The following is a 27,076-nucleotide window of genomic DNA, read 5'->3' as shown; positions in this document are numbered from 1 at the left end:
CGGCCGTTGGCATCATCATCATGTCTTACAATTCCAGTGGCGTAACTAGGGGGGCGCCCCGGGCGCCGTCCAAGGGGGGGCGCCAAAATGGGCAAAAGACTAAGTACCTCTCCGCCTTGCCAAAGGCACAGCAGGGATACTTTCGTCAGTCATATTTACCACCACTGTGAAGTGTGAAATGCGGATGGTAATCACACATCCCACAGCTCAAAAGAGAAAGCCGATCTTTTAGGTACTCTTATTTAGGTACCTTGAAAGACGACGGTATTAGCACCAGTGCGAATACTCTATGCCAGAAAGTACCAAGCAGAGGGATATTCGGCGGGAGGTGCTATGCTTTCATATCAAATTTGGTGCCTGCCCCGGGCGCCATATCCTCTAGCTACGCCACTGTACAATTCTTCAGGGAGCATTAGTACCGTTGATAGAAAAGAAAATGACAGTCAGCGCTAAAAGCTTGTCAACGATGTGACGTTTACACAATAACAGTGCAGTGCGAACTATCTGCAAGTGGACTATCTATTGAAATGAAATGAAAATCTTTATTTCAGGCAACTAGTGGCCCATACATACGTAAATACCTTAAAACTAGCATACATATTATAAAAATATATTTTAAAACTAAACACTACAAAACACATTATGGCTGCGATGCATTACGCAACCCCGCAGTGTCAGGGAGCCGGTCGTCTATTGTCAATAGTCATGGCGACCGTGACAGGACGCAAAGCATACGACTGACAAACTGAGTTTTATTTCCCACCTTATTTTTAATCCAACGGAATCTAGACGTAACAAACACTTAGGGTCGGTTGCACCAAACCGTGTGTCACCGATTTAGCGTTCGCTAAATTTGATTGTATGGGAAAGTTTCATAGTTCTCTGCTGCTTGACGTTGATCAGTCTGTTAATTGTGGTTGGTGCAACTGGCTCTTAAAATAGTTATTACGTGTTACGTTTTTACTGGGTTTATTTTCCAGTAAATCGGAAGGCGGCGGCAGCATCGGCGGGTGGTCCAACGAGGGCAGCGTGTGCCGCGTGCGCAACTCCCTGCCGCAGCGGCACAAGTTCACCAACGAGCAGCACGAGCAGCAGCACCTGCAGCACTTGCAGCAGCCGCAGCACATGCCGCACCCGCAGCAGATGAGTCAGTTCACTTGCTAAACCCATACACTAGGAATCCTCTAGTTTAGAGCAATTATTTCATGAAACAAACATGCTTAGGATGTAATATTGCTATGCCCTCACAGGGCCCATGTGGAACTACCCAGAAATTGTAATATCTATAGAAATACCATAGTTGCAATAAATAAATATGATATAATATGATATGAAACCGATGCTGTCAAAAATACGGGGGTGCGGGGGACGAGGTGAGCGAGGTCCCGTGCCGTGATTGGTCCGTTCAAAGACACGGACGTCACACAAAGACACTTTCGACTCGAAAATGGAGTATAACTATCGAATTTGTGGCAGAGGGGGTAGAGCTACTATGCTCAGTTTGGAGGATGTCTTGTCTGTGGCTAAACCAAACTACTACTACGCTCACACGATTAGATAAAGTTCGGTCGATAGAATTTGCTTTGTGCCTGTATTGCTCAAGCCGAAACGGAATGTAATGTGCGCTAAGCACGCACACTTAACGTAGCCTAGTATTATATATATTGTAGCACTTAGGAACAATATCCAGAACAAAGCCGTACTTATAACCTATCGCTTTTCTAATTAATGTCGCACATTACATGGCGACCCTGCGAGGTTCGAACGCGGAATCTTCTGATCCGCAGTCACTGCTTCCTGAGTGAGTCCTTCGATTTCGTTCATTGTGTATCTTGTTCAATCTTTACAGGCCACGAGTCGAATATTGCGTCTTTGCAAGAGCTAGCTCAAGAACTTCGCATGGAGACGGAGAAGATTGTCGGCGAGAGAGCTCGCATCAAAGACATGCTGTCCAATAAGGGTGAGTTTATAACTTTACCGTCAGAGTTAGTTACCTTTACGATTATTTTTAGGGTTCCGTACCCAAAGGGTAAAACTGGACCCTATTACTAAGACTCTGCTGTCCGTAGGCTGTATCTCACGAACCGTGATAGCTAGACAGTTGAAATTTTCTCAGATGATGTATTTCTGTTGCCGCTATAACAACAAATACTAAAAACAGAATAAAACAAAGATTTAAGTGGGGGCTCCCATACAACAAACGTGATTTTTGACCGAAGTTAAGCAACGTCGGGCGGGGTCAGTACTTGGATGGGTGACCGTTTTTTTTCCCTTTTTTCGCATTATGGTACGGAACCCTTCGTGCGCGAGGCCGACTCGCACTTGCCCGGTTTTTTTTTTTAACTGGCTCGTGAGGCATTCGGTAGCTAAACGCACTGCATTAAAGGAACAATACGTCACTTGAAAAATACTTCTGTCCAATCAAAAGAAAAATGTGGTATCTATGTATGGGATGTATACGGAGTTACTTTTCTGCCTTTCATTTCAACTTTGAGCAGCAGTGTGAGACACGAGATTTTTTCAAAGTAGTACCGAATTGTTTAATATATTAAAGTGTGCCGTATACAGCATAGAGGGGCGCCATGAGGCAATCCTCCTCACCATGTTACCTATCTATTTCGAATAGTCTGACTGAAAAAGATTGGGAACATAACATGTTTTGTCCAATTCATTTCTTTTTTTCAAACAGTCTATTAATTTTTCTGAGGTATTTCTTGTAATTGTTTGTCGAGGGTTCAAATTCTGGCTCGTACTAATATCATTTGATATTTGGGGCATTTCACGCCAAGCGGGCAGCGAAAAAAGTGTCAGGTCATAGAATTTGCTGAAATTTGGAATAATTATACTACTCGATATTCTAAAAATACGCATTTTTTTATTTTTTTTTTATTTGGCACCGTTTCCGGTTTGGAAGCATTTAAAAAATGGACGAAAATTGAGGAGAGCATTTTACAAAAGCTGATGCAGCTATTATTTAATAAACTGAAAAATAAGTTTAATATTGGTTTGTATACAATTTTAATTGCTTTATCTTGCAGTTATAACAATTTTGATATTTTTTAATTTTTTCATACAAAAAACCGGAAATGAAAATTTCAAGTCAAATTTATATAAAGTTCGGTATTTTTGAAAATTTTTATTTTTGCCTCAAAATGTAGCTTATAGTCCATCAAAAATACATGGAAAGTTTGAGAGTGGGATCTGCATTAGTTTCGGAGATACATGAACTAAAGTGCGAACGTGCCGGTCTGAGCGTCGTACTGGCGATTCCTTAGTTACCCAGTCAAATAAAGGTTTTGTCCCTGGAATGACAAATAATAAGCTGGAAACTCGTATGACCACACCTTCGTTTCGGCAGTCTTTAAATTACGATAAAAGTCATAGAAAACCTCGTGTTCGCGCCGGAGTTTATTCAAGGTCAAAGGTCACAAAAATTGCTTTATCACAAATATCAAGGTTTCTATACCTCCAACGATGTTTACATATAAATGAAGATTGTAGAGCATACAATTTGAGACAAATCATGTTCAGTACGGATATGATGGTCATTCTTGTCTACGTGACAGCGTGATAAAACGGTGTCCGTCACTTTCTAATCCACGGTGTTAATAAGTGACGGTTGTTTTATCACGTGGATAAAGATGGATAAAACCATCCATAATACGCCGGCTGGGCATTTTTCCCGATCCTCAACCGTTTTGTAGGAATTGTTGGATAATTCGGATATAGACGGCGCAAAACGCGTAGCGGTCAGCCATACGCTCCGTAATGCAAGTTCACCGTGAATTCCGGTTAATAATAACTTCTATAAAGTTATTTATTTCATAAGATGCTATTTACGGATCATACGCTGATTTTAGAACAAAAGTTGTCTCTCCTGTGGACAATAGTTAACAGCTTGTGTGATTTGATTTAATTTTGATGAAGCTTTTATCGTGGACTGTACTTGTTTTTCAGTTATCTGCTCAATTCTGCGAATATATTTTATGGCCATGATGATGGGCTGATGTCATTATATATTCTTATTTATACATTAAAAACGACCCGCTTCGCACGGGTTAATAAAATTATACATAAACCGTCCTCTTGAATCACTCTGTTTATTTAAAATACACAGGGACAAACAACGGGAAATGACTTTGTTTTAACCTATGTAGTAATGTCATTAAAAATATTGCATTGTCATTGGTTTTTCATAAATATGCCAAATTTTAACTCAATGTAAAACCAACAAATAGTCAACGTTTGCAAATGTTGAAGACAGATCGAAAAGATACATATTTCCATCGCCAGTTAAATAAAATATTGTGGAAATGTTTACTTGTATTATTTGTACTTCAACTTTACCTCTTTTCTGTGGACACTAGAGGCAACAAACCCTAATTTTCTAATTAATCCTAATGAAGGGGTTTTACATAGTAGCCTATTTCATAAAATGATTGCATAAATGCACAAAAGCTGTTAACTATTGTCTACAGAAGAGACAACTTTTTAACCGACTTCCTAATCCCAAAGGAGGAGGTTATCAATTCGGTTGTATGTTTTTTTTTATTTATTTTTTTATGTTCTAAAATCAGCGTATGATCCGTAAATAGCATCTTATGAAATAAATAACTTCATAGAAGTTATTATTAACCGGAATTCACGGTGAACTTGCATTACGGAGCGTATGGCTGACCGCTAAGCGTTTTGCGCCGTCTATATCCGAATTATCCGACAATTCCTACAAAACGGTTGAGGATCGGAAAAAAAATCCGAAACATGACTTGTCACAAATTATATGCTCTACAATCTTCCTTTATATGTAAACATCATTGGAGCTATAGAAACCTTGATATTCGCGATAAAGCAATTTTTGTGACCTTTGACCTTGAATAAACTCCGGCGCGAACACGAGGTTTTCTATGACTTTTATCGTAATTTAAAGACCGCCGAAACGAAGGTGTTGTTATACGAGTTTCCAGCTTATTATTTGTCCAGGGTCAAAACCTTTATTTGACTGGGTAACTAAGGAATCGTCAGTAGTGGCCAGTACGACGCTCAGACCGGCACGTTTGCACTTTAGTTCATGTATCTCCGAAACTAATGCAGATCCCACTCTCAAACTTTCCGTGTATTTTTGATGGACTATAAGCTACATTTTAAGGCAAAAATAAAAATTTTCAAAAATACCGAACTTTATATAAATTTGACTTGAAATTTTCATTTCCGGTTTTTTGTATGGAAAATTTAAAAAATATCAAAATTGTTATAACTGCAAGATAAAGCAATTAAAATTGTATACAAACCAATATTAAACTTATTTTTCAGTTTATTAAATAATAGCTGCATCTGCTTTTGTAAAATGCTCTCCTCAATTTTCGTCCATTTTTTAAATGCTTCCAAACCGGAAACGGTGCCAAATAAAAAAAAATAAAAAAATGCGTATTTTTAGAATATCGAGTAGTATAATTATTCCAAATTTCAGCAAATTCTATGACCTGACACTTTTTTCGCTGCCCGCTTGGCGTGAAATGCCCCATTTACCACTAGCTTTTCGGTGAAGGAAAACATCGTGAGGAAACCTGCATACATCTTCCAATAAATTCAAAGGTGTATGTGAAGTTCCCAATCCGCATCGGGTTAGCGTGAGGACTATATCCCAAGACCTGTCGCGCATGAGAGGAGGCCTGTGCCCAGCAGTGAGACGTAGGCTGAAATAGTTATTTGTTTTACAAGGGGGCAAAGTTGTTGTTTAACCGCTCGTGCTAATATTGATACCCGAGCAAGCAAAAGATTCCAAAATTTAACCACGATCGTAGCGAGTGGTTCGAAAAATTGAATCTTGAACGTTGCGAGGGTTTCAAAGCACGAGGGTTAAACAAAATTTGCCCCCGAGTGAAACACAAAATTTTTCACCACACCAACCCGAAGCAAATATTAAATGTAAAATATTGAACAAAATCAAACCAAATCAAATCCAAATGAATGTTATTAAATATTTATCATCCAACATTTAAAAGTCAATTCTACCAGCAAACAACAAAACAACTCAAATTTTGCATTTGATTACATGTGAATAAAATGCAACTTTGCTATCCGTTTTTGAAGTGCAAAGTAAGGCTTTCCGAGCTGGTGTGGTGAAAATATGTATAATTTGTTGTAGAGCCGAGCCGCAAGCAGAAGAAGGTGAACGAGCAGGCGTCCACCAGCAGCGCGTGGCACGCGGCCGGCCCCGCCGAGCGCCGCCAGCTGCAGCTGCGCGCGCTGCTCGCCGACAAGCAGCGCGAGCTCGACAAGCTGCTCAACAAGGAGGTACACTACACACACTTTACGCATTTTTTAAGTGAAAACTTCTTTAGCGGCGCTGTGCATTTTTTGTGATGGGGAAAAAATGTTAAAGTCCGTAAGACGTAAAATTTCGTGATGGGAAAAAAGTTTTAAACTCGCGACAGCGGAAGACGTAAGACGCTTCGTAGGACGGACACGTGACCTGATCGAAAAACTGTTAACAGTCATTGAGTTTTCACTTCTGCCGGCACTCCAGGAGTGCAACCCGTTGTTTTTAATTCCACAAACGGGTCTACCGCTATATAATTTCATTGTTTTTACCTTAAATTCCGAGGTTTCAGCTGAGTTGCACCAGCTGTGGTCACGGAAAGACTCCATAATTGTTTCCGTGACCACAGCTGGTGCAACTCAGCTGAAACGTGTAATTAATAACGTGTACAAAACGCGAGAGTTTAAAGTAGACACACATTAATATCTTAAAACCATCGTATTGAACTAAAATAGACCGACGAAACGTTTTTTAGGGTTCCGTACCCAAAGGGTAAAACGGGACCCTATTACTAGGACTCTGCTGTCCGTCCGTCCGTCTGTCCGTCCGTCCGTCCGTCTGTCACCAGGCTGTATCTCACGAACCGTGATAGCTAGACAGTTGAAATTTTCACAGATGATGTATTTCTGTTGCCGCTATAACAACAAATACTAAAAACAGAATAAAATAAAGATTTAAGTGGGGCTCCCATACAACAAACGTGATTTTTGATCGAAGTTAAGAAACGTCGGGCGGGGTCAGTACTTGGATGGGTGACCGTTTTTTTTTGCTTTTTTTTGCATTATGGTACGGAACCCTTCATGTGCGAGTCCGACTCGCACTTGCCCTGTTTTATTTCTTGCCGCTCGTTGCCATGGTTTCGTTCCCCTGGGTCACTCATGAAACCCGGGTTTGAAGTCAAGTTGATAGGTAAACATAATGGGCCATTTTCTTCTAATAGATAGTCCCCTGGCTGGAGTTAATACATGAGCTATCCGTCTAAAACCATATTTTTTTCAGAAAGTACTATTCGGAAATGCAGAAGCTCAAAAAATGATGGCGGACTCGTGTACCGGCTCCATCATTACTGGTATCAACCAGTCCTACAATAGGTAAGATTTGTTTAATCTTCTAAGGACCTCCGCTAGATGGCGCGATTTTACCTACAATAATGGCACCCACATGCGTGCATCCACCCAGGCTGATAACGCCCTAATGGGTATAGTATAAAATATAAATAAAATAATAAAATAAGACTAAGACCCTAATCTGTTAAACAAAAGTTATTGTTTATTTTGTCCGAGCGGTTAGCTTCCGCATTAGCCACGTGGCAAAGCAACAATGTCCTTTAAAAAGCAACCGTATCGTGGTGGTTTTAAGGTTCAAGTCTATGTACATCTAACATGTTTTGGTAATGTAGGACGATCGACCACCTCAATGCAGGTGAGCGCTCACATGGATTTGAACCTTAAAACCAATACGATACAGCAGCTTTTTAAACGGCATTGTTGCTTTGCCACGCGCTCCAAACAGGAGCTGACCGCTCGCTCAAATAAAGAAACAATGGCTTTTGTTTAACAGATTTAGGCGTAAAAATCATTTGAGAAAATTCATACTACATATACTTAAATTTTAATCGTATCGTTTTAATTTGGAACTTTTACATGTTTAGTTTCATGCTAAAAAATACTTTTAACCGCCCAATGGCTTTGGGTTACAGGGAAATAATAGTTTTGTTTTGGTCAACAAAAAAAATAACACGGTAATTCCCATTTCATTCATAAATTTCATAATGACTGAACTTTCCTTTTTCTATTTTCAATAGAAATATTAATGAATTATGCTGTTTCAGTGAGCAAGAAGAACCTGATTCGCGGTCGGAGCAGATACTTTTGGACTCTCAAAACTCCAGAGACACCGACAACTTCAGGGTATGTATTTGATCATATCATGAAACTAGTGTCCGACCGAAACATGTTTTTTTGCCGAAACCGAAACCGAATGTTCGGCTTTGGCTCTAGTTTCGGCCGCAACCGAAACCGAAACCGAAACTTTTGTAGACTTGTTAAAATCGTTGAAAAAATGTCATAAAACCCCTTTTATACTCATATTATGGGGCTGTCAACACCCAATATCCTTGAGACCTTTTCCAGCAGTTTTTTAAGACCAAGATAATTCTGCAAAGATTTTGAAAACACACGCAGTGCAAGTGTTATTTTAAACGTTAAAACTTCTATGAAATTATGACGTATAAATAACATTTGCACTAGTTGCACTGCGTATGCTATCAAAATCATTGCAGAATTTTCTTGGTCTAACTCTATTCATTCACCAGTCAAGTTAACATGTAGATACAGGGTCAACCAAAAACGCGAGCGCGAAATTTTTTGTTGACAATATCGCAAGGCCGGGTACCAATCTTCACCTGGGCCTAAAAGTCCGAAGTGCCCCAGTGAGGCGAACTTTCATGCGAAGTCAAAGCCGTGCTTCAGGCTTCAGGATAAGTAGTTGAGCACAGACTCCAACCAATGTCAATTGTATTAAAAAGCGAGACCGGAGGCCGAGCATGGCGCAGCTGCTAAGCTGAAGTAGAGGACATGTGGAACACAAACCAATAGTAAATTGAGGTAAAATCACTCATTCACTCCGAAACAATTAGAAAGTGTGTGCGTTATAGGTATTGACAGCCTCTTAAGACTGCGTCGACCGTCCAGTGGCGCCCTCATTAGTGGAATTGTGTTTTATAATAAATAAACCAGTTAATTTCTGTACCTATACATGAATCAGTATAATATGTAGGTATTAATATTGTTGTCCTACTTATTCCCCAACTTTTAGTCTTATTCCGAAGTACCATTTCGTAAGTTTCGGCCCGGCCGAAAGGTTCGGCCGTTTTTGGGCTGAAACCGAAACTGCAGCCGAAACATGATTTTTTGGCCGAAACTGGCCGAAACCGAAACCGGTCGGACACTACATGAAACTCGCTTAAAATCCTGTCTTTCTCAGGGTGGTTTTCCAACTGTCCATGCAATATCTTGATCGAGTGTCATTGCGTCTTACTCTATCATTATGCAAAATGTGAGACAAAATACACACCCATTTAAATATTATATGCTCAAGATTTGTGCGCAGCAAACTCCAGCTAGCCATCCCTGTGCTATAGGTTTGAATCCCAGAAAGGACATATTGGGTCCTTAGATGTATCCATGCATCTCTAACTTCGGGATCACGTCGATATGATGAGACATTTGCTAACTAGATGTATATATGTATGGATATATTATTGATATGTGTAGGTGTGTCCTCAGGGCGGCCTCAGCACCGCCACGCTGCCGTCGCGCCGCGCCAGCGCCTGCTGCAGCGACAGCGACAGGTAACACACACACACACACACACACGCACACACACACACAAGCCCGTGCCATTTACACTTGATTCAAACTTGGAAAAATTCAATAATTATATCTACAATTTTCCGTTAGCTCCTCTGACACAGCTACTCAAGGTTGAAACGCAGTAAGTCTGTATGCATCCCATACATAGTTTCAACATTTGATTGATAGAACAAGATACGAGTTTTTTTTTTTCAAAGTAGTGCCGACGACGTTATTATGTTTGATAATAAATAGTTAAATACCTGAGCTATTCCTAGCATTTAACTTTACGATTTGGAATATTTATAACAGCGCATCGCGGACCAAATCGAACCAGAGGAGTCGAGCTCGCCGCAGGCAAACCCAAGATCGTCTGTCTGAAGATAACAATGTAAGTGACACCATTTTTTTATATGCGTATACTTAACCATATACTTTCTGCAGGCGCCCAGAACACTCGATGAGGAAATAATAAAAAGACCATTTAAAATTGCTACATAGAAGCATACCAAAAAAACCTACGTAAGTTAGTCGGGTTATTGTTGCCCGCCAAGCTTTGATGGGGAAGAACAAGATTCCTACTGTTTTGATGCGGCACTTGGGACTTTTTAGTAGTAGGCAGTAATGAAAAGTGACGCTATGACAAAGACAAACGAACATAGCGCTTTAGCGGGCCGGGAGGTAATGCTCTGGTTTCCTAGGATAGCGGTGCCGTCATATAGCGGCCGTCTCCATATAAATACTATTACGACATCCATATTTAGCCGTATTATTTAGTATTAAGACGGCCGCTATAATTATGATGGCACCGCTATCCTAGGAAAACCGATCTTTACAGAATCAGTTCTTCAAACACATATTTTATTATGTTTAAACTTGTAATATCAAAATCAGTTTATATCTAATGACTATCAAGTTTATTGCACTGACAAAATATTAAATTACATAAAATACTAAAAGACATAAATAGGAATATAAAACTAAAACTAACTACAATTAAAATAACTATAACTAAAAATTAAAAATACCTATCAAAGTTTAGTGCCCTCGGGAGGGTGCCCAACATTTCTATACATGCCATAACTATATTATTTTGGCTAATTTTGGTAGCTCATTTTGTATAGCGACGGGCTAGTATCCCGGAGTCGCGAGTTGAAATATCGCCCGATACGGTGAGTTTCCACTATTCCTTTATATGTAAGCATTATTTAATTGTGTCCAGGTTCCGCAGTCGAACAACTCGAGCCATTCATTGAGGCACGAGCCCAGAGCGGAGCCCTCGAACATCAACTTGGTCCCGCCTATTTCTCAAAATGGTAAGCATCGATGTGATTTGTATTATATCAATAAATATTAAATATTTATCAGGCTGGTATTTCAGTCTTACTCATCGAAAATAGAACACATGTTCGAAGTGCCATATCCCTTAGCTTGGTATACTGGAGTCAGTTATGTAACGCTGCCATACATGACCCAAAAATTTTTTATTAAGCTATGAGCTTCATCACATCTGATATTTGAGTAATTCTAAGCATTTCTAGCCTGAAGCGGGGGGGAGGGTGGGGTACAAAGACGGCCGCCATCCGTCATCTTTAAAAAAAATCTACTCTGATCCTGGTGGGTACTAGGGCAAGTTTGGTATCATTTTCGTATAAACCAAAGACGTAGAATTCATTGCTGATATTTGTTTTTTCAATTTCATAGTAATTTTACAAGAAAAACGTAAAAAGGTGAAAAATTTGGTTGGAGATTTTTGCTACGCGGAGCCGAAACTACAAAAGATAGAAAGTTGAAATTTGCACACTAGATTACATTTATAAAGTGTACAAGAGATAAGAAGCGATTTTGAGAAATTCAACCCCTAAGGGGGTTAAAAAGGGGATGAAAGTTTGTATGGGGTTCAAGTTTTATTTTAAGCTAGGAATTTGAAACTTCGTAAAACGATATATTATTAAAATACAAGAAAACTAATTTCAGCGTTTTTGAAAATTCATCCCCTAAGGTGGTGAAAAAGGAGTTGTAAGTTTGTATGGATATCAAAAAAATTTTCGAACGCGGGACTTGAATCTTTGTATTTGGGGATATTATTAAAAGACAGGAAAAGTAATTTCAGCGTTTTGTAAAATTCATCCCCTAACAGGGTTAAAAAGGGGTTGAAAGTTTGAATCCATTACAAATCCGAGTAGACACACATTTCTTATTGGCTCCCAGGCTTGAAATGCTTAGAATTACTCAAGGAACATATGTGATGAAGCTCATAGCTTAATAAAAAATTTTTGGGTCAACTTTATAACTGCTTCCGCTAGTAAAGGGTTAAGAGAAAAATGGACGACCGCTTCTCAATACAAACATGGACTATTGATTCGGTTAAATTATGTTCTAATGTATGGGAACGACAAACAAATTATAGCCAGCATTCAATGAATGTAGTACCCTCGCCCTCCTGACGCAACCCCCCTTTTAGCATGAAATATGTCCCGGTTGACGGTTTTTTTTTTATTCTTGAGAAAAGTATTAGAGTTAGGAAAAAAGTGTCAAGGTAAGAATAATCCTTAATAAATTTTAAACAAAAAAGGTTATATACAACTTTTTGGTAAGATTCACCATATTCATGTATTAACTTGTTGAAGTTCAATATAAGTTAGTACGTGATAGTACTGAAATAAATCTTATACGGAGAATAAGCTTACAAGGTTATTCTCCTGTATGATTTCTTTTAGTACTATCACGTACTATGTTATATTGATCTTTAACAAGTTTTTCAACGGTTAAATTTTGTCGATGTTCATCTAGCCATAACATGAATATGGTGCGTCATATCAAAAAAAAAAATATTCTTAACCTTTTTTTTTGTTAAGAATTTAATAAGGATTATTTCTTTCATTGACAGTTTTTTCCTATATTGTATACTTTCCCCAAAAAATAAAAAAAACTGTCAACCGGGACATATTTCATGCTAAAAGGGGGGGTTGCGTCAGGGGGAGGGGATTGGACACTAGTGTGCGTAAAGCACCATACCCAAAGGTATCATACTACATTCATTGAATGCTGGGCTATAATTAGTTTTTCAAAAAACACAATTTGACCGAATCATATGTTTTTCTCCCTGGTATTATGGAAAATATTTATACATAATTATGTTAATTATGTATGTTGTCTATGCCTGTTCGGACGATTATTATAAGAGGTAAAAGAGCGAAAAACAAATTCCATACAGTGTTTTATAAGGCAACTACTATAATTTTATTTTTAACAAAAGTTGGATTTTTTCAAACTTAGAATGAGTGGACATCTAGGGTAGTATTCCACCTGTCCAATTTCATTTCGTCTAACTCTCTAATAATTAAGCAAAATGTGAGACGCAATACACATTGGATAGGTGGAATACCACCCTTAGGTAAGCGTGCTTCATCCTAGACCACATCCGCCCTTACCACTTACTTTCCAGTAAAAATAATATTACATATTTGCTTTCAGTTGACAACCCGATCAACATGCCGTACCCTCACATGCCGCCACCGTATTGGAATAATACGAATAAAACTAACCAGGTAAACAAAACACAAAGCTTTAAATAACTGGGCACCATGCAGAGCTGTTGTTATTAGCTAGTCTTATTTGTGTTGGAGTGTAAAAGTCTGACAACCCTACTGTGTTTTTGTGCGGACAGCATTTACGCAAACATCAAATGTGTCGGTCCACTGTGTCAACGGGATATGCTTATTCCCTTGTTCCAGGATATGCGCACAAACCAGTTCACCCAGAACAGCCACTCGCAGACCATGGAGCGGCTGATGGGCACGCCGCAGATGACCTACCCGCCCTCCATGCCCTTCAACATGATGATGCCTTATGGTGAGCCAAAAATTATTGCTAATCAGTATCAATATCTTTATTCACTTTATATCATATCTTTATTCTAGTTTTCAGAACAAAATATATGGCTGGCAAAAAAGCATTACATTTTTTTTACTAAATATTAAAACTTCATAATTAATAGGGAAACTCTGCGAGAGGGCGTCATTAGCACAATCTCTGGGCCTATCGCGAAACATGAAAATCGAAAGTTTGTTTCTCTATTACTCATGCCTATTCGATCGATAGAGAGGCAGATCACGAAATTTCGATTCTCGCGTTTCGCGGTGACCACCTGTAAACAGACCGCAGAGGGGAAATAGTACGAATTAATTAAATTTTCTCCAATATGCTCGGAAATGTTCACCTTACTGTAGCAAAAATAGTACGGGAAGTTCTTCGTTAATGTCAAACTCTAACTAAAAAACATCAAACTATCGCTGTCCTGTTCTAGCGGACGGGAAGTAAAAAAACACTACAGTAATAACTTATTACTGTAGTGTTTTTTACTTTTTAATAATAAAAAACGCAAACAGCCAATTATTATTGCCGCGAGCCGCTTCTACACGACCCGATCAGCTATCATTTCACGTGTATGATCGTGCGAATACTGCTTAATAAAATCAAAGATTATTTTTATATTTTTTTTAAATCTCATCCGTGTTCATAAAGCTTACATAGTTTGTCAAAGGACTTTCTCATTTCAAACATAGACAAAGAGAATCATACTATCTTTGTCTTACACTAGTACTAGCACCCAAAAGAAAAGGATGGGTGTAGTTTTCCTGGTTCTTACTGACTGAAAAGTTGGTTTGATAAACTATATTGCGCAATTATATTGAATGAACGAATATTGAATGGTACTGAATGGCAGAATAAGTTTGTGCCTTTAACTTTTAAAAATTAATTAAAGAGGGAAATTGTTTTTGACATTTTGGATGTGAAGGTTTCATTTGAGTGATGCTTGATGCTTAAATAATAATTATTTTAGCTTATTTCCTCGCATGTTTGGAGAAAAGCACTATATATGCCTCGGCAGGAATAGCAATTCGTGGATTCGTCTTCTTTGTCGGACTCCGCTTCGCGTCGTCCGACAAAATCGAAACTCATCCACGAATTGCCCTTTCCCGGCCTCTGCAATAATGTACTATTATTACTTCTGTACTGCACTATCGACCAGACGAAGCTGAGCCCTAATGTTTGTGTACGCAGGAGGCGGCATGGTGCCGGGCTGCGGCTGCGGCTGCGGGCTGTGGGGCGCGTGGTGCTGGCAGCAGCTGCTGCAGCAGCAGCGCGAGCTGCACGCGCTCAGGGAACACCTCTCTCTTGTAACTATACTCTTCATCATCAGCTCTCGTCCACTGCTGGACATAGGCCTCCCCTATTGCACGCCATTGAGCATGATTTGCGGCAACTCTTCCAGCTCTTGCCAGCTGCCTTGCGAGCGTCATCGCTCCATCTAGTCTGAGGGCGTCCTAAGCTACGTTTGCCGATGCGCGATCTCCACTCGAGAATTCGTCTACCCCAACGGTTATCGGTTTTACGGCTAATATGACCGGCCCACTGCCACTTAAGCTTGCTAAACCGATGGGCTATGTCGACGACTTTAGTTCTCTAACGGATGACTTCATTTCGAATACGATCCTTCAGCGACTCCGTGGGTATCTATCGTATACACCGAAATAGGTTACACAGCAGAAAACCATCTCGCCAAAATGGCTCAGTAAACCTAATCTCAAAGAAAACTTTTAGTATCGTAACTTGCTAAGTCTATATTAATATTACACAGCTTGAAGAGCGCTGGCGCGCAGAGACCGCGTCCCACACGCTCAACAACCAGGTGGCTCCCGGCAACCGCGCCAACAACTACTGGGATAACTTCAGAAGGTACGTGCACATTGTTTAAATGGGCCCACTGATTAACAGTCCGCCGGACGGTATCGGTCTGTCAGTTGTTCGAAACTGTCAAAATTTTGTTTTAGGCCCCCCCCCCACATCTAGCGTCTTTCGAGTGTCGGCGTCTGGTCAGCGCCATGGAAAATGACCTCGCTGCGCAGTTGCGTCGACGTTGCGTCGAGCAGCGGCCATAGAATTGTAGACGCCGACGCTCGAAAGATGCCAGATGTGGGGGGGCCCTTAACTGACAGGCCAATACCGTCCGGCGGACTATTAATCAGTGGGCCCCTTAAGAGATACGAGCACTTGGCCGTCGTCATACAATCCAAGTTACCCTCTTTTTAAAACAAAAAAAAAACAGGGAGTAGAAAATATACTTGCTCGCACAGTATCTTTGCCGCTGGCATCATGAGCGAGACAGCAATATAATTACGCGCGTGCGATAAAAATAGAAACAAGCGGATCAATGTGCGAAATTCTACGTGCTTAGCGTACTTCTTGTAGAACCTCTATTTTCTTTATATTACAATTTCTAACAGTGAAAATTAATACCAGTCCTTTTGTTACCTTAATGTTCGTACCAAGTTACATCCAGAGCGTAAATTCGATTTTATGGTGGCGGCTAAGTCTAAATGTGTTTTATTTCTTAAATAATATAATATGTTTATTTTTACTTTACATATACATATGTATGTAAGTTTATGATAAATATGATAATTATTTTTCTCTTTTCAGATACTAGATTTGATACATAAACAAGTTATATTTAAGTCTTAGTTATAGTTAAAAATAATGTTTTAGTAGATATATTTCCATCGACATTGGTGAGATTTGTGTTCCATTGTGAAATAAAATAACTTTGAGTTTTTAAGTTTGTAGTGTAATTTTCTTAATAAAGTAACTGTAGCTGAAGCAGCTCGTTTGCAGTTTTTTTCTTCTTAACTTCTGTAGGTTTATCCTCGTAAGGCCCATCATACAAAGTTTCCCTAATTTTAATTTAAACCTTGTTGCATAGTAGATTAGGGTGACTTTCGTTTATTTACAAAACTATGAAACAATAAAAATGCTACTTTATTTAGCTTTTAAGGTTCAAATTACTTATTTTATAACAAAGTGTACATAGAGTTAAGCCACGAAAAGTCTGCAGCTATTTCGATAGCCCTCGCAATGCCAGTGTTATTTATACGTCATAATTTCATAGAAAATTGACGTTTAAAATAATACTTGCACTGCGTAGGCTATCAAATCCGCTGCAGACTTTTCTTGGTCTGACTCTAGTAATGCACGTTGGGCCTTACGAGGACATATGATATTTTCAAGCAAGTTATCCTATTGTCTGTTGTTAATAAGGCGTTACTGCCATATGGTTTCAACATGGTATAATAATATACTCCGCCTGGTACTCTCTTCCGACCACGTGACCGACACAAGCCTAACGTCATCATGCGACAGCGCTGTATAATAGTATGCAATAGCGCTATACAAAGTGGCAATGTTATTGTGACGTATAGTTCGTTTTTTTTAGCATTAGAAAGAACTCCACAGAAGCAAGCGTGCAGTTATTATCAGGCTCTTTAATTGTTAATAATTATTGAATTATCTAATGTAACACGGTCAATACATATAATTTACTTCAAATTATTATCGCTAAAAGTGCTGGATTTGGAACCACACGCTTACTTCTGGCACGCTTCCTTGCCGGCGTCTATATTTCCGTGTTCTTATAACCCGGCAACCTTCAAATCAAGAGTGAACAGGCACCTTCTGGGCGAGCTCGCTCCATCGTAGGCCACGTCTACGCCTCGGCTAGTCTGTGGCCATGAGTAAGCCCATTCATAATAATAAAAAAAAAAAGTTCTTTCTAATGCTAAAAAACACGGACTATAGGCTTGTGTCACTCTGGGAAGAGAAGACCATGTTTTATTAGACTATGGGTTTCAATAAGAAATCACCCGTACCTATTGACAATGCGATACCAGTTGCCTGAAAACGTCACATATTACCACTTCTAATAATAACTAATAGGTACCCTAAACCTTGTTTTAATGTCCTAATACTAAAATTTCAATTCGTGTGTTGCATGTTCTTTGAATTTCCTATATAGTGATGTACTTACAACCGGTATTAATCTCAAAGCGCGTTTAACGCATTCACTGCCAGGGGGCGTGGCCTAGGAACAAACTTGTATGAAGGTGAACGCACATGTGCGTTGGGGGCAGTGAATGTGTTAAAGAAGCTTCTACTATAGTATTTTGCAAACTGAAAGGGTACGCTAGTAGAGATAATATGTCTGTACTGGCACAGCTGCTAAAACGCCGCGTTTGTAACGCTGAATTCTATGGTTGCGCAAAAAAATATTTTAAGCAATAACACGTGGTGAGAAACAGGTTATCGGATGGGCGGCATTATCGTCATGAAAGAATTGCGGGCCAACTCGTTAACGGCGCCGTTGACGCCGCACGTATGGTGGTCATTAACGGGGGGCATAAACTGGGGCGTCAACAGCGCCGTTAACGAGCTGGCCCGCAATTCTTTCATGACGATAATGCCGCCCATCCGATAACCTGTTTCTCACCACGTGTTATTGCTAAAAATATTTTTTTGCGCAACCATACAATTCAGCGTTACAAACGCGGCGTTTTAGCAGCTGTGCCAGTACAGACATATTCTCTCTACTTACGCTGATAGATTCAGTACAATTTTACGACATTTAGATCAATCAAATTTTTTTTTTAATTCCTTCATTTGTTTCTAAATTAATGTAATCTGAGTTTGCTCCATTCCAGGAGTTGTGGAAAAAATTTTGCTCTTTTTCAGTTTTTTTGCTTGAAGTTCAAAAACGGTACATCCGACAGAAATTTTGCTTTAATCATGATATAAATTGAAATCTGAGGTTTCGAAAAATACCTTAATATGAATTTGTATTAATTTTTTTTGGGTAAAATTGTGTTAAAATCCGATTTCTTTTCACCAATGTCTGATCCACAACAACCTTGCTGGTAGTGACATTGTAATTGATGGTGGGTTCCTTCTACATCGAGTGGCTTTGTCAATCCAAGGTAAAATGTATCTCCCAAGGTTCCCAAAATTAATTTTTTTCTTTTATTTTATATCTATAAATTACGTACCGTACCTACCAGCGTACCTTTCCAGTTTGAAAATACTATAAGACTAACTATTTTTTCTCAAAAATGGACGGCAAAGTCGACTTTGCCATCTAAAAAATAGGTCGCGAAGCGCGTAGTTTATGGTTAGTCATAAATTAAAAAGTTAAAAACATTGCAGTCTCGATTTTGGGACTGCAATGTTGCATACAAATTCCATTATTTGTCGAGTTCCAAACTTTTTAAAAGTTGATATGACCATATGAAATGAAGGCACAGGCCCATTAAACAGCCAAACAGATGATTAGTACCGCAACTATTTAGATGTCTCAAATAGGTTGGCGTGTATTTGGCAGAAAAATATTCTATTTTTTTTATTAAAAAAATAAAAAGGCGGCAAGGGCTTTTTTCTGTCAAAATATACATGCAAGAACGTTGCTTTTGTAAAATATTTCTATGATATTTGTATTTCTTGCACAATTTTTGAGAAAAGCACTATATATGACTCGGCTGGAAGGCTACTTGCTGGCTTCGGATTCAATTAAACGGACTCCCTAGGTCGTCCGTTTAAAACGAATCCTCAGCCTGCAAGTAGCTACTTCCGAGCCTCGACAATAATGTACTAATAATGGGGTATCCAGGCGGGACTGACGAAATCAGTCGATTTGTTCAGGAAAATAATTGGTCAATCTCATCTAGCATCCACACGTACACTAATTAAATCACCAATTTGCATTCTACTATGAAAATTGGCATTTTTGTGTCCGCACCTGCTGATGTGATCGGGGAATCAAATTGGTATTTGCGTCCGCGCGGCCCTGTTCGATCGGAGAATTTCATCAATTGGGATTGGAAAAATTGTCTCGTCTGGATACAACTTTACAATATTTGGCCGACTCGGTTCCTTTCCCCGCTCCGCTGGTTTACAATCGATGCCGTTGTTTTGGTTTCCGCACGTTTTCTCTCATTTCTGCCTCGGTGGAAAGGCAGCCTTAGACTGCTTGTTCTTTTTAGAGGGAAACACTTTTACTTGCCACTTTTGCCAGCTACACGTTGCCTTAATTAGGTACATATATTGCACAAAGGCGTCTCTCGCTCTCGAGTGTTGTATTTTGCTATACCTAAACTAAAAACCCACTCATAATTGTCCCCTGCACCGGATGGTCCTCTAGCTCTCTACGTTTCCAGCTACTCGCGGCAGAACCTGCTGTCGGCGAACTGCAAGAGCAACGCGGACGGGCACCTGGGCGGGCCGGCGGCGGGCGCGGCGCCCGGGCCGCTGGCGTCGCGCAGCCACAACGCGCTGCGCCGCGCGCCGCCGCCGCCGCCGCGCCGCGCCGCGCCCGACGTGCTCAACCTGCACCACGCCGAGCCGCACGCCAACAACCTGCACGCCGCCGACAAGCGCAAGTCCTGCTCCAAGCTGCCCGCCAAGAACTCGCGCGCCGCGCCCGCCGCCGCCGACCCGCCCCCGCCCGACAACCCCAACCTGGCCTCCGCCCGCCGCGACGTCGCCGACAAGGCGACCTCGAAGCTCTTCGATCTCCTCCGGGAGAACGTCTACTCCGAGGTGACGACGCTCATCGGCGTCAACGAGTCCCACCCCGACTTCCTCATTCAGCTGTTCAAGGAGCTGCAGCTGATCAGCTCGGACCCGCTGCGGCAGAGGGTGCTCCGGTCCATTCGGGGCGTCCTGGCCCAGTACGGGGCCGCGCCGGAGGGCCGGCCGGGCGAGCGGGCCCGCGAGGAGGCCGGGCCGGCCGCCGAGGCCGACCGCGCCCCCTCCGCGCGGGCCGGGGGTTCGACCGCCCCCCCCTTCGACAACAATATTGTTCGCTTTCTACTACTAAAAAGTGAAGAAATATGCACCCCCGAGCTGCTGGACTCGCTCGCGACGCACGTTCTAAACGGGGGCCTCGACGGTCGACGACCCCAGATATCTAAGAAGAGGCTGCTCGAGTTCCTCTCTAAATACGAGGGTACGACCGTCTGCAGCGTATCGAACGACATTATCGAGAGCCTGCCGCTGGTGATGGCCGGCGGCGGCGGCGGGGACGGGGACGCGGGCGCGGCGCTGCAGGACGTGGCGGGCGCGCTGAACGTGTACGGCGCGAGCGAGCCCGCGCTGCACGCCTGCCCCTACGACATGTGGCCGGCGCACGTGCACGTGGACGTGGACGCGGAGCCGGGCGAGGCGAGCCCGCGCGGCCGGGAGGACAAGGTGGACCTGCTCGACTGCTCGGAGATGCACAACGGCGACCTGGCCGAGGCGGACCAGTCGTGCGAGGCGCGCGAGGCGGCCGACGCGCTGCCCGACGTCGTCGACACGGAGGAGGCCGCGCCCGCAGAGGTAATACAACAGGTGCTCTACTGTAGGTGCCTTCCTTTAATCAATTGTGCTAATAGAAGCGAGAACTAAGCTACTATCTTTATCGAATATTACCGACCACTCTACGTATACTCGATTAACATTGTTTATATCTATTTTATAGTAACCTTGCGAAGACTGTCTTTCGTCACGAATACCGTGTGCAGTTCTGTCATATTTCTAAACTGGAAATCGTAATTCAAGACCAAAAAAAGTATGACAATGTTGCCACTGCAATAATTTGTTTGTAAAATAGTAAATTCCTTTTTATAAATAAACACGCTGAGATAATTTATTTATTAGTAATATTACTCTTACGGTTTATAAAAGTACTTTTATTTACTTATTTTTCATAAATACAAAACGCGCGCTAATAAAAAGTGGCAACATTGTCTTACTTTTTTTGGTCTTGAATTAAGATTTTCAGTATAGGTACCTACTCCTATTTATCGCTTCCCCACTGTACACATGTTAAAACTATGTAATCGTTAAATAATAAACTGACCTACGTGAAACGATGAGATGCATTTTCACTTTACTATGATTTATTAACTTTGCATGTGTCACATTTATGTAACTTGTGTGTTTTAAATATAACAAATTTTAATGAATTGCTCATCTCATCTGTATCCGGCTCACAGTGCGAGCCTGTAATCTGTAATGTTTACATTGAAGAATTTAATTGGTGAAATGATGAATCATCTGGAAGGGTATAACGTAATTTGATGAAGAAAAAAAACAACATTATCTTAGTATGAATGTTGTATTAACAAATATCAGGTACATAATATCACAGTCGCATGGAAAGTTTGAAGTTAAATCTACAATAACATTTAGTTGTACGCCGTTATACACTTAAAATAAATCTGTACGTCAAGTGAAGTACGTAACAGTTTGATGTATTTATATTAAAGGCTGATGCAGAATGGGTCGGGCTCGATCGCGCGCCAACAAGGCTGCATTTGGGAGAGTCATCTGAAAAACAGAAAGGTGATGTTAATATAATGTAAGGACGGAGCAAACACCCAAACTGCAAACTTCACAGTTCGCTTCGAGTTTGAGTGGCCCTGAAATTAAATATCACAAGATTAGATCTTCACACTCCATCTGAAACAGAAAGATGAAACAAATGGAAATTAATAATATTTCTTCTTTTTCAGATTAAATGTCGAGCATCCCGTTGAATTTCCGATTGTGTTTTTATCGCGTGTAACGTTAGACTTGAATCTATCCATTTATTTAATATTATTTTTTTATAATTATCTATAATTTTAGAATATGCAAGTATTTTCAAAAGTATTGAATGTTTAGAACAATAAACCATCATTTACAAATAAACCTTTTGTTTATTATTTTTTAAATAAAAGCCTCACTTTTCCCTTTTGAATTTATTACGAAAAACTTAAAATTTAAATCAATGCATCCATGAGAAAAAACCTTAACTACTTATATTTTTAAAGTTAGTGTCCCAGTCACTTATGAACTAATACTAAAAATATCACACTATTCCACTTGTACATTTCACAAACACTGCAATAAATCAATAATGTTCCCTCCATGTATATTCCAATATAAGGTCTCCAACAGTTCTTCTTTACTTCTGTCCATTTTCATGTTCTCATTTGTCTCAGGTTCATTGTTTTTCTCTCTTTGCATCTCTGCAGATAGAATTAATATTTCTGAATTAGATATTTGTTTTCCAGGTTGTTGATAATTTGGTAGAGTTGGTAGAGATTAGATCAATAGTTGTCCAGGTTGTTGACAATTTGGTAGAGTTGGTGGAGATTAGATCATATGGACCATGAGACAACGAGATATGTCTGGGTTGTTGTGGGTTGGACGCAGTAAGCATGGGTTGTAGTTGGAAGTTGATGGCCCCATACCCTCTGAAATAAAGTCGGACTTCATCACACTGTGCCACAGGTGCATCAGCAGGTAGTCTCCAAATCCAGCTTTGTTGCGATTTCAACTACACGTCTTAATAAGCACTTCATATGTTATTTTAGTTATTTAAATGCAAATTTGTAAAGTATGAGTAGAGTAAATCATCTTTTCTCTTTTAGCTGGATTTTAAATACATTGGTAGCATTCTAAATTCTGACTATATTTATTTTTGCAATGATGGAATTCTAGAAACACATTTTTTTTTTTTTTTTTATTATGCATGGGTTTACTCATGGCCACAGACTAGCCGAGGCGTAGACGTGGCCTACGATGGAGCGAGCTTAATATTAGATTAGATTATTAGATTGATTAGAGCAGATTATTTAATCTGATTTATTTTAAATCAGATTAAATAATCTGCTTTGTAAGCCTTTAACCCGTGGACCGCCCCAGAATTACCATAGTATGGAACTCCTATACTAGTTACCATCACACATGTGACAGTAGGGTGCTCCAAGGGTTAATTATCCAAAAATGACTTACAGATTAAAATGTATGAATGTTAGGTATATAACTGGAAAAATTTGCATTTAAATTAAACCTTGACAGTCATTAAACAGGCTAACAGATAGTACATATAGAATATACTCGTCATTCTGATTAACCTACAATACTGACGATTTCTTCACAATCTATTGAGTACCTATGTCAATGTTTATCATTAAAGAAACAGATGACTTGTGGACTCTTTGTTTGGCAGGCAGATGGAGACTTACAAATAATGACTTTATCAGTACTGAAATTGAAATTAAGTATATAATTGTATATACAATTTAATTAAATCTTTAAATAAGGAAAGATACGGAAATCTATGGATTTGAATACAATGATAATTCAAATTATATTCGAGAATTTTTCTTCATATTAATGTAATAATTATGCATGTAATTATGCCACACAATTTAAAATTGTGATTATAAAATCACCCTGTTATGCTAAATTGTAAGTAGGGTACATCGCCAATTATTAGCCAGTTTTCAATTACTGGCCACCTATACTAAAATGAATTCTGTGTATAGGTGAATAGAACTCATTTTTGTAAGAGGCGGCCAGTTATTGAACGAGTGGGTTGTGGATAAATTTCAGTTACTGGCCATTTTCCTTATACTGAAAATGAGTTTTATTTATCTGTAAATAGAATTCATTTTTGGAATAGGTGGCCAGTAATTGAAAACTGGCTAATAATTGGATTTTCGTACCTTATATACTAAAATGAACTTTGTTCACCTATAAATAGAAATCAAATTAAGTGGCCAGTAATTGGGGGGTGGCTAGTAATTGGCGATGTACCCTATGTTTAAATATTAACTTTTTTTTTACCTTTAATGGGGAAACAAACGAGTTTCCTCAGGAAGTGATGATGTCACTCCTGTTATTGGATCATACAACATTGTTCTATTATTATTTATACTTATTCTATTATTATAACTACTACCTACATTATTATTAAATATAGTTTGCACATCATCCTGGCTTAGTCAGATAGTGACGATGCCAGAATGATATTACAAACACCTTTGTGGAGTGCAGATAAGTCATGTTCATGTCATTATGCAGCCCCTTGTGCAGACACATTCCATCAGAACATGTTGGACATCTTCTAGTTTACCAGTTTACCAGTGATGTGATATGCTGGGTGATACAGAAATATTCATGAGGTGCTTTATGCTTGACGGAATGTGCCCGGACTGAAGCCTGAGGAGTTATACCACCTCCATTATTTTTCTTGGTTAAACAAATGCCTTGGCCTATCCTAGGCTTGGGTATGGAATATTGCTAATAATTTAAAATTTAGCTACGTATTTGCTTGGTAAATTAAACCTCCAAGGGCAGGCCATTGCCTCTGATAACTATACACTCTATATACACACTCTATATATACATTCTAGTCATACACAATCCCTTAACCTCTAGCAGGACTGCCATATTACAAGAAAAATTGGCATTTGAAAAACAAAACGAAAAAAAAGAATTTTATTAACAAAATAAACCCAATTCTGTGTTCCGTTTAATAACAATGATTCAAATTGAAAAAACATGGCTGGTCACCGTGGGGAACTAGATCAATACCCTCCGAGCAAAAGTAAATCTAAGAGAAGCCGCAGTTTAAAAATATGCGCTTACAATGTGAGGTCACTAGCAACAACAAGATTATTGGAGCTGAATGTAGCTATAGAAAAGACGACGGGACGGTGGGACTTCATGGAGTGGGATTCCTGATAAAGAAGAACCTTGGGCTGGCGACATTGTGGAGGCAGCGGGAAGGGACTGGATGGATACCACTTAAAATTGAGTAACATGGCAAAGCTTGGAGGAGGCTTTTACCCTAACAGGGACCACAAATAATTAAAACTAATCTTAAGTAATTTGTAATGTAAAATGTAAAAATTTGTGGAAATAAAAGGCTATATAAATAAATAAATAAAAATTCAGATTTATGCTAGTAATAGGATTGTGGGACGCTAGAGGATAAAGTTAACTGAATTTTCACATATTACCATAACTGATCAAAAGTACAACTCAATTAATTTCATTGCAGACAAGATTTCAAGTAGTCAGTTCAGTTACATGTGATGATAATGGTACACATTAAACAATGCATAATTAATATTCTCAAGCCAACAGCACATTTCTCATAATAACAACAAGTAATAGCTAAAGACACTAGTTTTTACAATTATACAAATATACATACTAGTGCAGCATTTCCCAAACTATGGGTCATGAGTCATGACCCATTGGTGGAGCAGCTATTCGCGTTTAATAACAGCTTTTCACAAACATAAAACTGTTCATACAGATTGTGCTGACACAATAACAGTCCAGATGTAACCCACTTTTAAAAATTAGGCCAATATAGGCTCCAACTACTAAAAATCTGGATGAATGGCAGCATTACTTGTAAAATATACAGTTCAGAAATCTTCAGAAATACCCTTATATCTAACATACTGTGTATAGTTACAATTTTTTATGTTTTCCCAATGGCGGGAGGAGCTATTCAATATTTGGTCACCTTTATAAAAATTCTAACTATACAGTGTAAGTATAAAGTAATGCCTGCCAAACAAAATATTTAAATAAGTATAACTACACAATACAATTTGTCAATGCAACAGGTGTATTAAGCGTATCCACAAATCACCCGACAAACCATGCTTGGTTCAAGTAAGGCAAAAGTATAATGTAAAGAAAGTGGGTTTGAAATTGCAACAAATACCGTCAATTTATAAAATGAATACTTATGTAAGTGCCACCAACAATGACAAGAAATGCAGAGACTTCCCACTTGAAATAAATGGTGACAAACAACAACCTGCTGCATTGTTTAAATGTAACAGATGAGGTCGGAACATAAATTGTTATAGTAAAATGTAATACAACAGTAATTCGTGTTGGTATACATTATAAATAAAATATTAACGTAAACAGAAACCTCCTTGGATTGATGCATACTTTGTAGTAAAATTGAGCGTCTTAACATTGTTTAGTTGTTTACTAATAACCTTGTACTAAAGCTTTATTATCAATTCAAAGAGATTCCTCGAGTCAATTAAAAAGAAACCTACCTGGTCGGGGTCGCTTGATTTGATGGTGATTGCCGGCGTCTGCGCTGCGTTTTCTACCGTGGTTGGGTGGCGGTGAATTTGCATCATCACGCGGGGCCTCTACCATTTCGCAATCGGGTGCCGCTTCAATTTGTGGTCGTTTCGGCTCATGGTATCCGTAGTAGCAATTCGTCGATATGTGTATATTCTGACATTGTCCCATAAACTGATTGGCATCAGTACAAATCGGAGTAGGTCGCATTGCATCAAAATTATTTCTGGCGTCTTGCATGTTATACAAATCGAAGCCGCTGGCCGGCATTTTATTCGTAAGCTTTGTATTGGTGATATACTTCTTAATCAAACGATGTCAATTTCGTTTTCTTCGATTGATCTTCAAACTGAAGTACTTCAGTAACGCAAACAAATAAAATATAAGAATAATCAAGTAACTACTAAAACTAAACGACTAGGCGTGGCGTGGTCTTGGTAAGAAGTGAGGTGAAGTATAGAGGGATAGGGGGGAAACAAGAAACAGTGAAGTGTCAAAACTGTCAAGACAAACCATAGACAGAGGAAGCGTCATAGATGTAAGATCCTATAGACGAGCACAGACGAGCTAATATGCGTCCGTCTGTGAGGATGAGGGACAGAATCAATAAAATCGCATGCCATTTGTTTGAAGGTCT

The 27,076-nt window shown here is 39.6% G+C and overlaps 2 protein-coding genes and 1 long non-coding RNA gene across 13 annotated transcripts in view; 2 read left to right on the top strand and 1 right to left on the bottom strand.

Moving 5' to 3' along the window:
* Positions 1-22,239, top strand: part of LOC134666421 (uncharacterized) — a 41,698-nt gene extending 19,459 nt beyond the window's left edge. For 7 of the 10 annotated variants that reach the window (XM_063523565.1, XM_063523563.1, XM_063523561.1 and 4 more), the window contains 14 exons: positions 981-1,147; positions 1,850-1,960; positions 6,146-6,294; positions 7,319-7,410; positions 8,151-8,229; positions 9,595-9,671; positions 9,985-10,063; positions 10,895-10,988; positions 13,150-13,223; positions 13,410-13,527; positions 14,740-14,855; positions 15,317-15,414; positions 19,716-20,877; positions 22,056-22,235. In XM_063523565.1, coding sequence (XP_063379635.1) covers positions 981-1,147; positions 1,850-1,960; positions 6,146-6,294; positions 7,319-7,410; positions 8,151-8,229; positions 9,595-9,671; positions 9,985-10,063; positions 10,895-10,988; positions 13,150-13,223; positions 13,410-13,527; positions 14,740-14,855; positions 15,317-15,414; positions 19,716-20,877; positions 22,056-22,079 — 2,440 coding nt within the window. In that variant the 3' untranslated portion in view covers positions 22,080-22,235. Of the gene's footprint in view, positions 1-980; positions 1,148-1,849; positions 1,961-6,145; positions 6,295-7,318; positions 7,411-8,150; positions 8,230-9,594; positions 9,672-9,984; positions 10,064-10,894; positions 10,989-13,149; positions 13,224-13,409; positions 13,528-14,739; positions 14,856-15,316; positions 15,415-19,715; positions 20,878-21,809 lie in introns of all 10 variants that reach the window. The other 3 variants (XM_063523568.1, XM_063523562.1, XM_063523569.1) reach the window with 3 other exon arrangements.
* Positions 20,886-21,413, top strand: LOC134666451 (uncharacterized). Its single transcript, XR_010098507.1, has 2 exons — positions 20,886-21,066; positions 21,315-21,413. It is a non-coding gene; the product is annotated as an uncharacterized LOC134666451 (long non-coding RNA).
* Positions 22,240-22,268: 29 nt separating the features above from the next.
* On the bottom strand, positions 22,269-26,883 carry LOC134666442 (uncharacterized). Of its 2 annotated transcripts, none has more exons than XM_063523604.1 (2): positions 26,409-26,883; positions 22,269-22,553 (listed from the first exon to the last, which is right to left on the bottom strand). In XM_063523604.1, the coding sequence occupies exons 1-2, from the start codon at positions 26,707-26,709 to the stop codon at positions 22,417-22,419; spliced, it is 438 nt and encodes a 145-aa protein (XP_063379674.1). In that variant the 5' UTR covers positions 26,710-26,883; the 3' UTR covers positions 22,269-22,416. The 2 variants fall into 2 exon arrangements, with proteins under 2 accessions (XP_063379674.1, XP_063379675.1); XM_063523605.1 differs by lacking the exon at positions 22,269-22,553 and adding an exon at positions 22,641-22,781 and having other exon boundaries at positions 26,409-26,870.
* Positions 26,884-27,076: the final 193 nt, after the last annotated feature.

The sequence above is a fragment of the Cydia fagiglandana genome, chromosome 8 (assembly GCF_963556715.1).
Source record: "Cydia fagiglandana chromosome 8, ilCydFagi1.1, whole genome shotgun sequence".
NCBI lineage: Eukaryota > Metazoa > Arthropoda > Insecta > Lepidoptera > Tortricidae > Cydia > Cydia fagiglandana.
The sequence above is the reverse complement of the archived record's forward strand: the minus strand, read 5'-3'. Positions and strand labels throughout refer to the sequence as shown.

What these genes read in the sequence shown, in the direction of transcription:
- LOC134666442 (XM_063523604.1), bottom strand. Translation starts at nt 26,709, where the DNA reads ATGCCGGCCAGCGGCTTCGATTTGTATAACATGCAAGACGCCAGAAAT. An exon ending in AATCAAGCGACCCCGACCAG is followed by an intron (nt 22,554 to 26,408) that starts GTAGGTTTCTTT and finishes TTCTATCTGCAG; the next exon opens with AGATGCAAAGAGAGAAAAAC.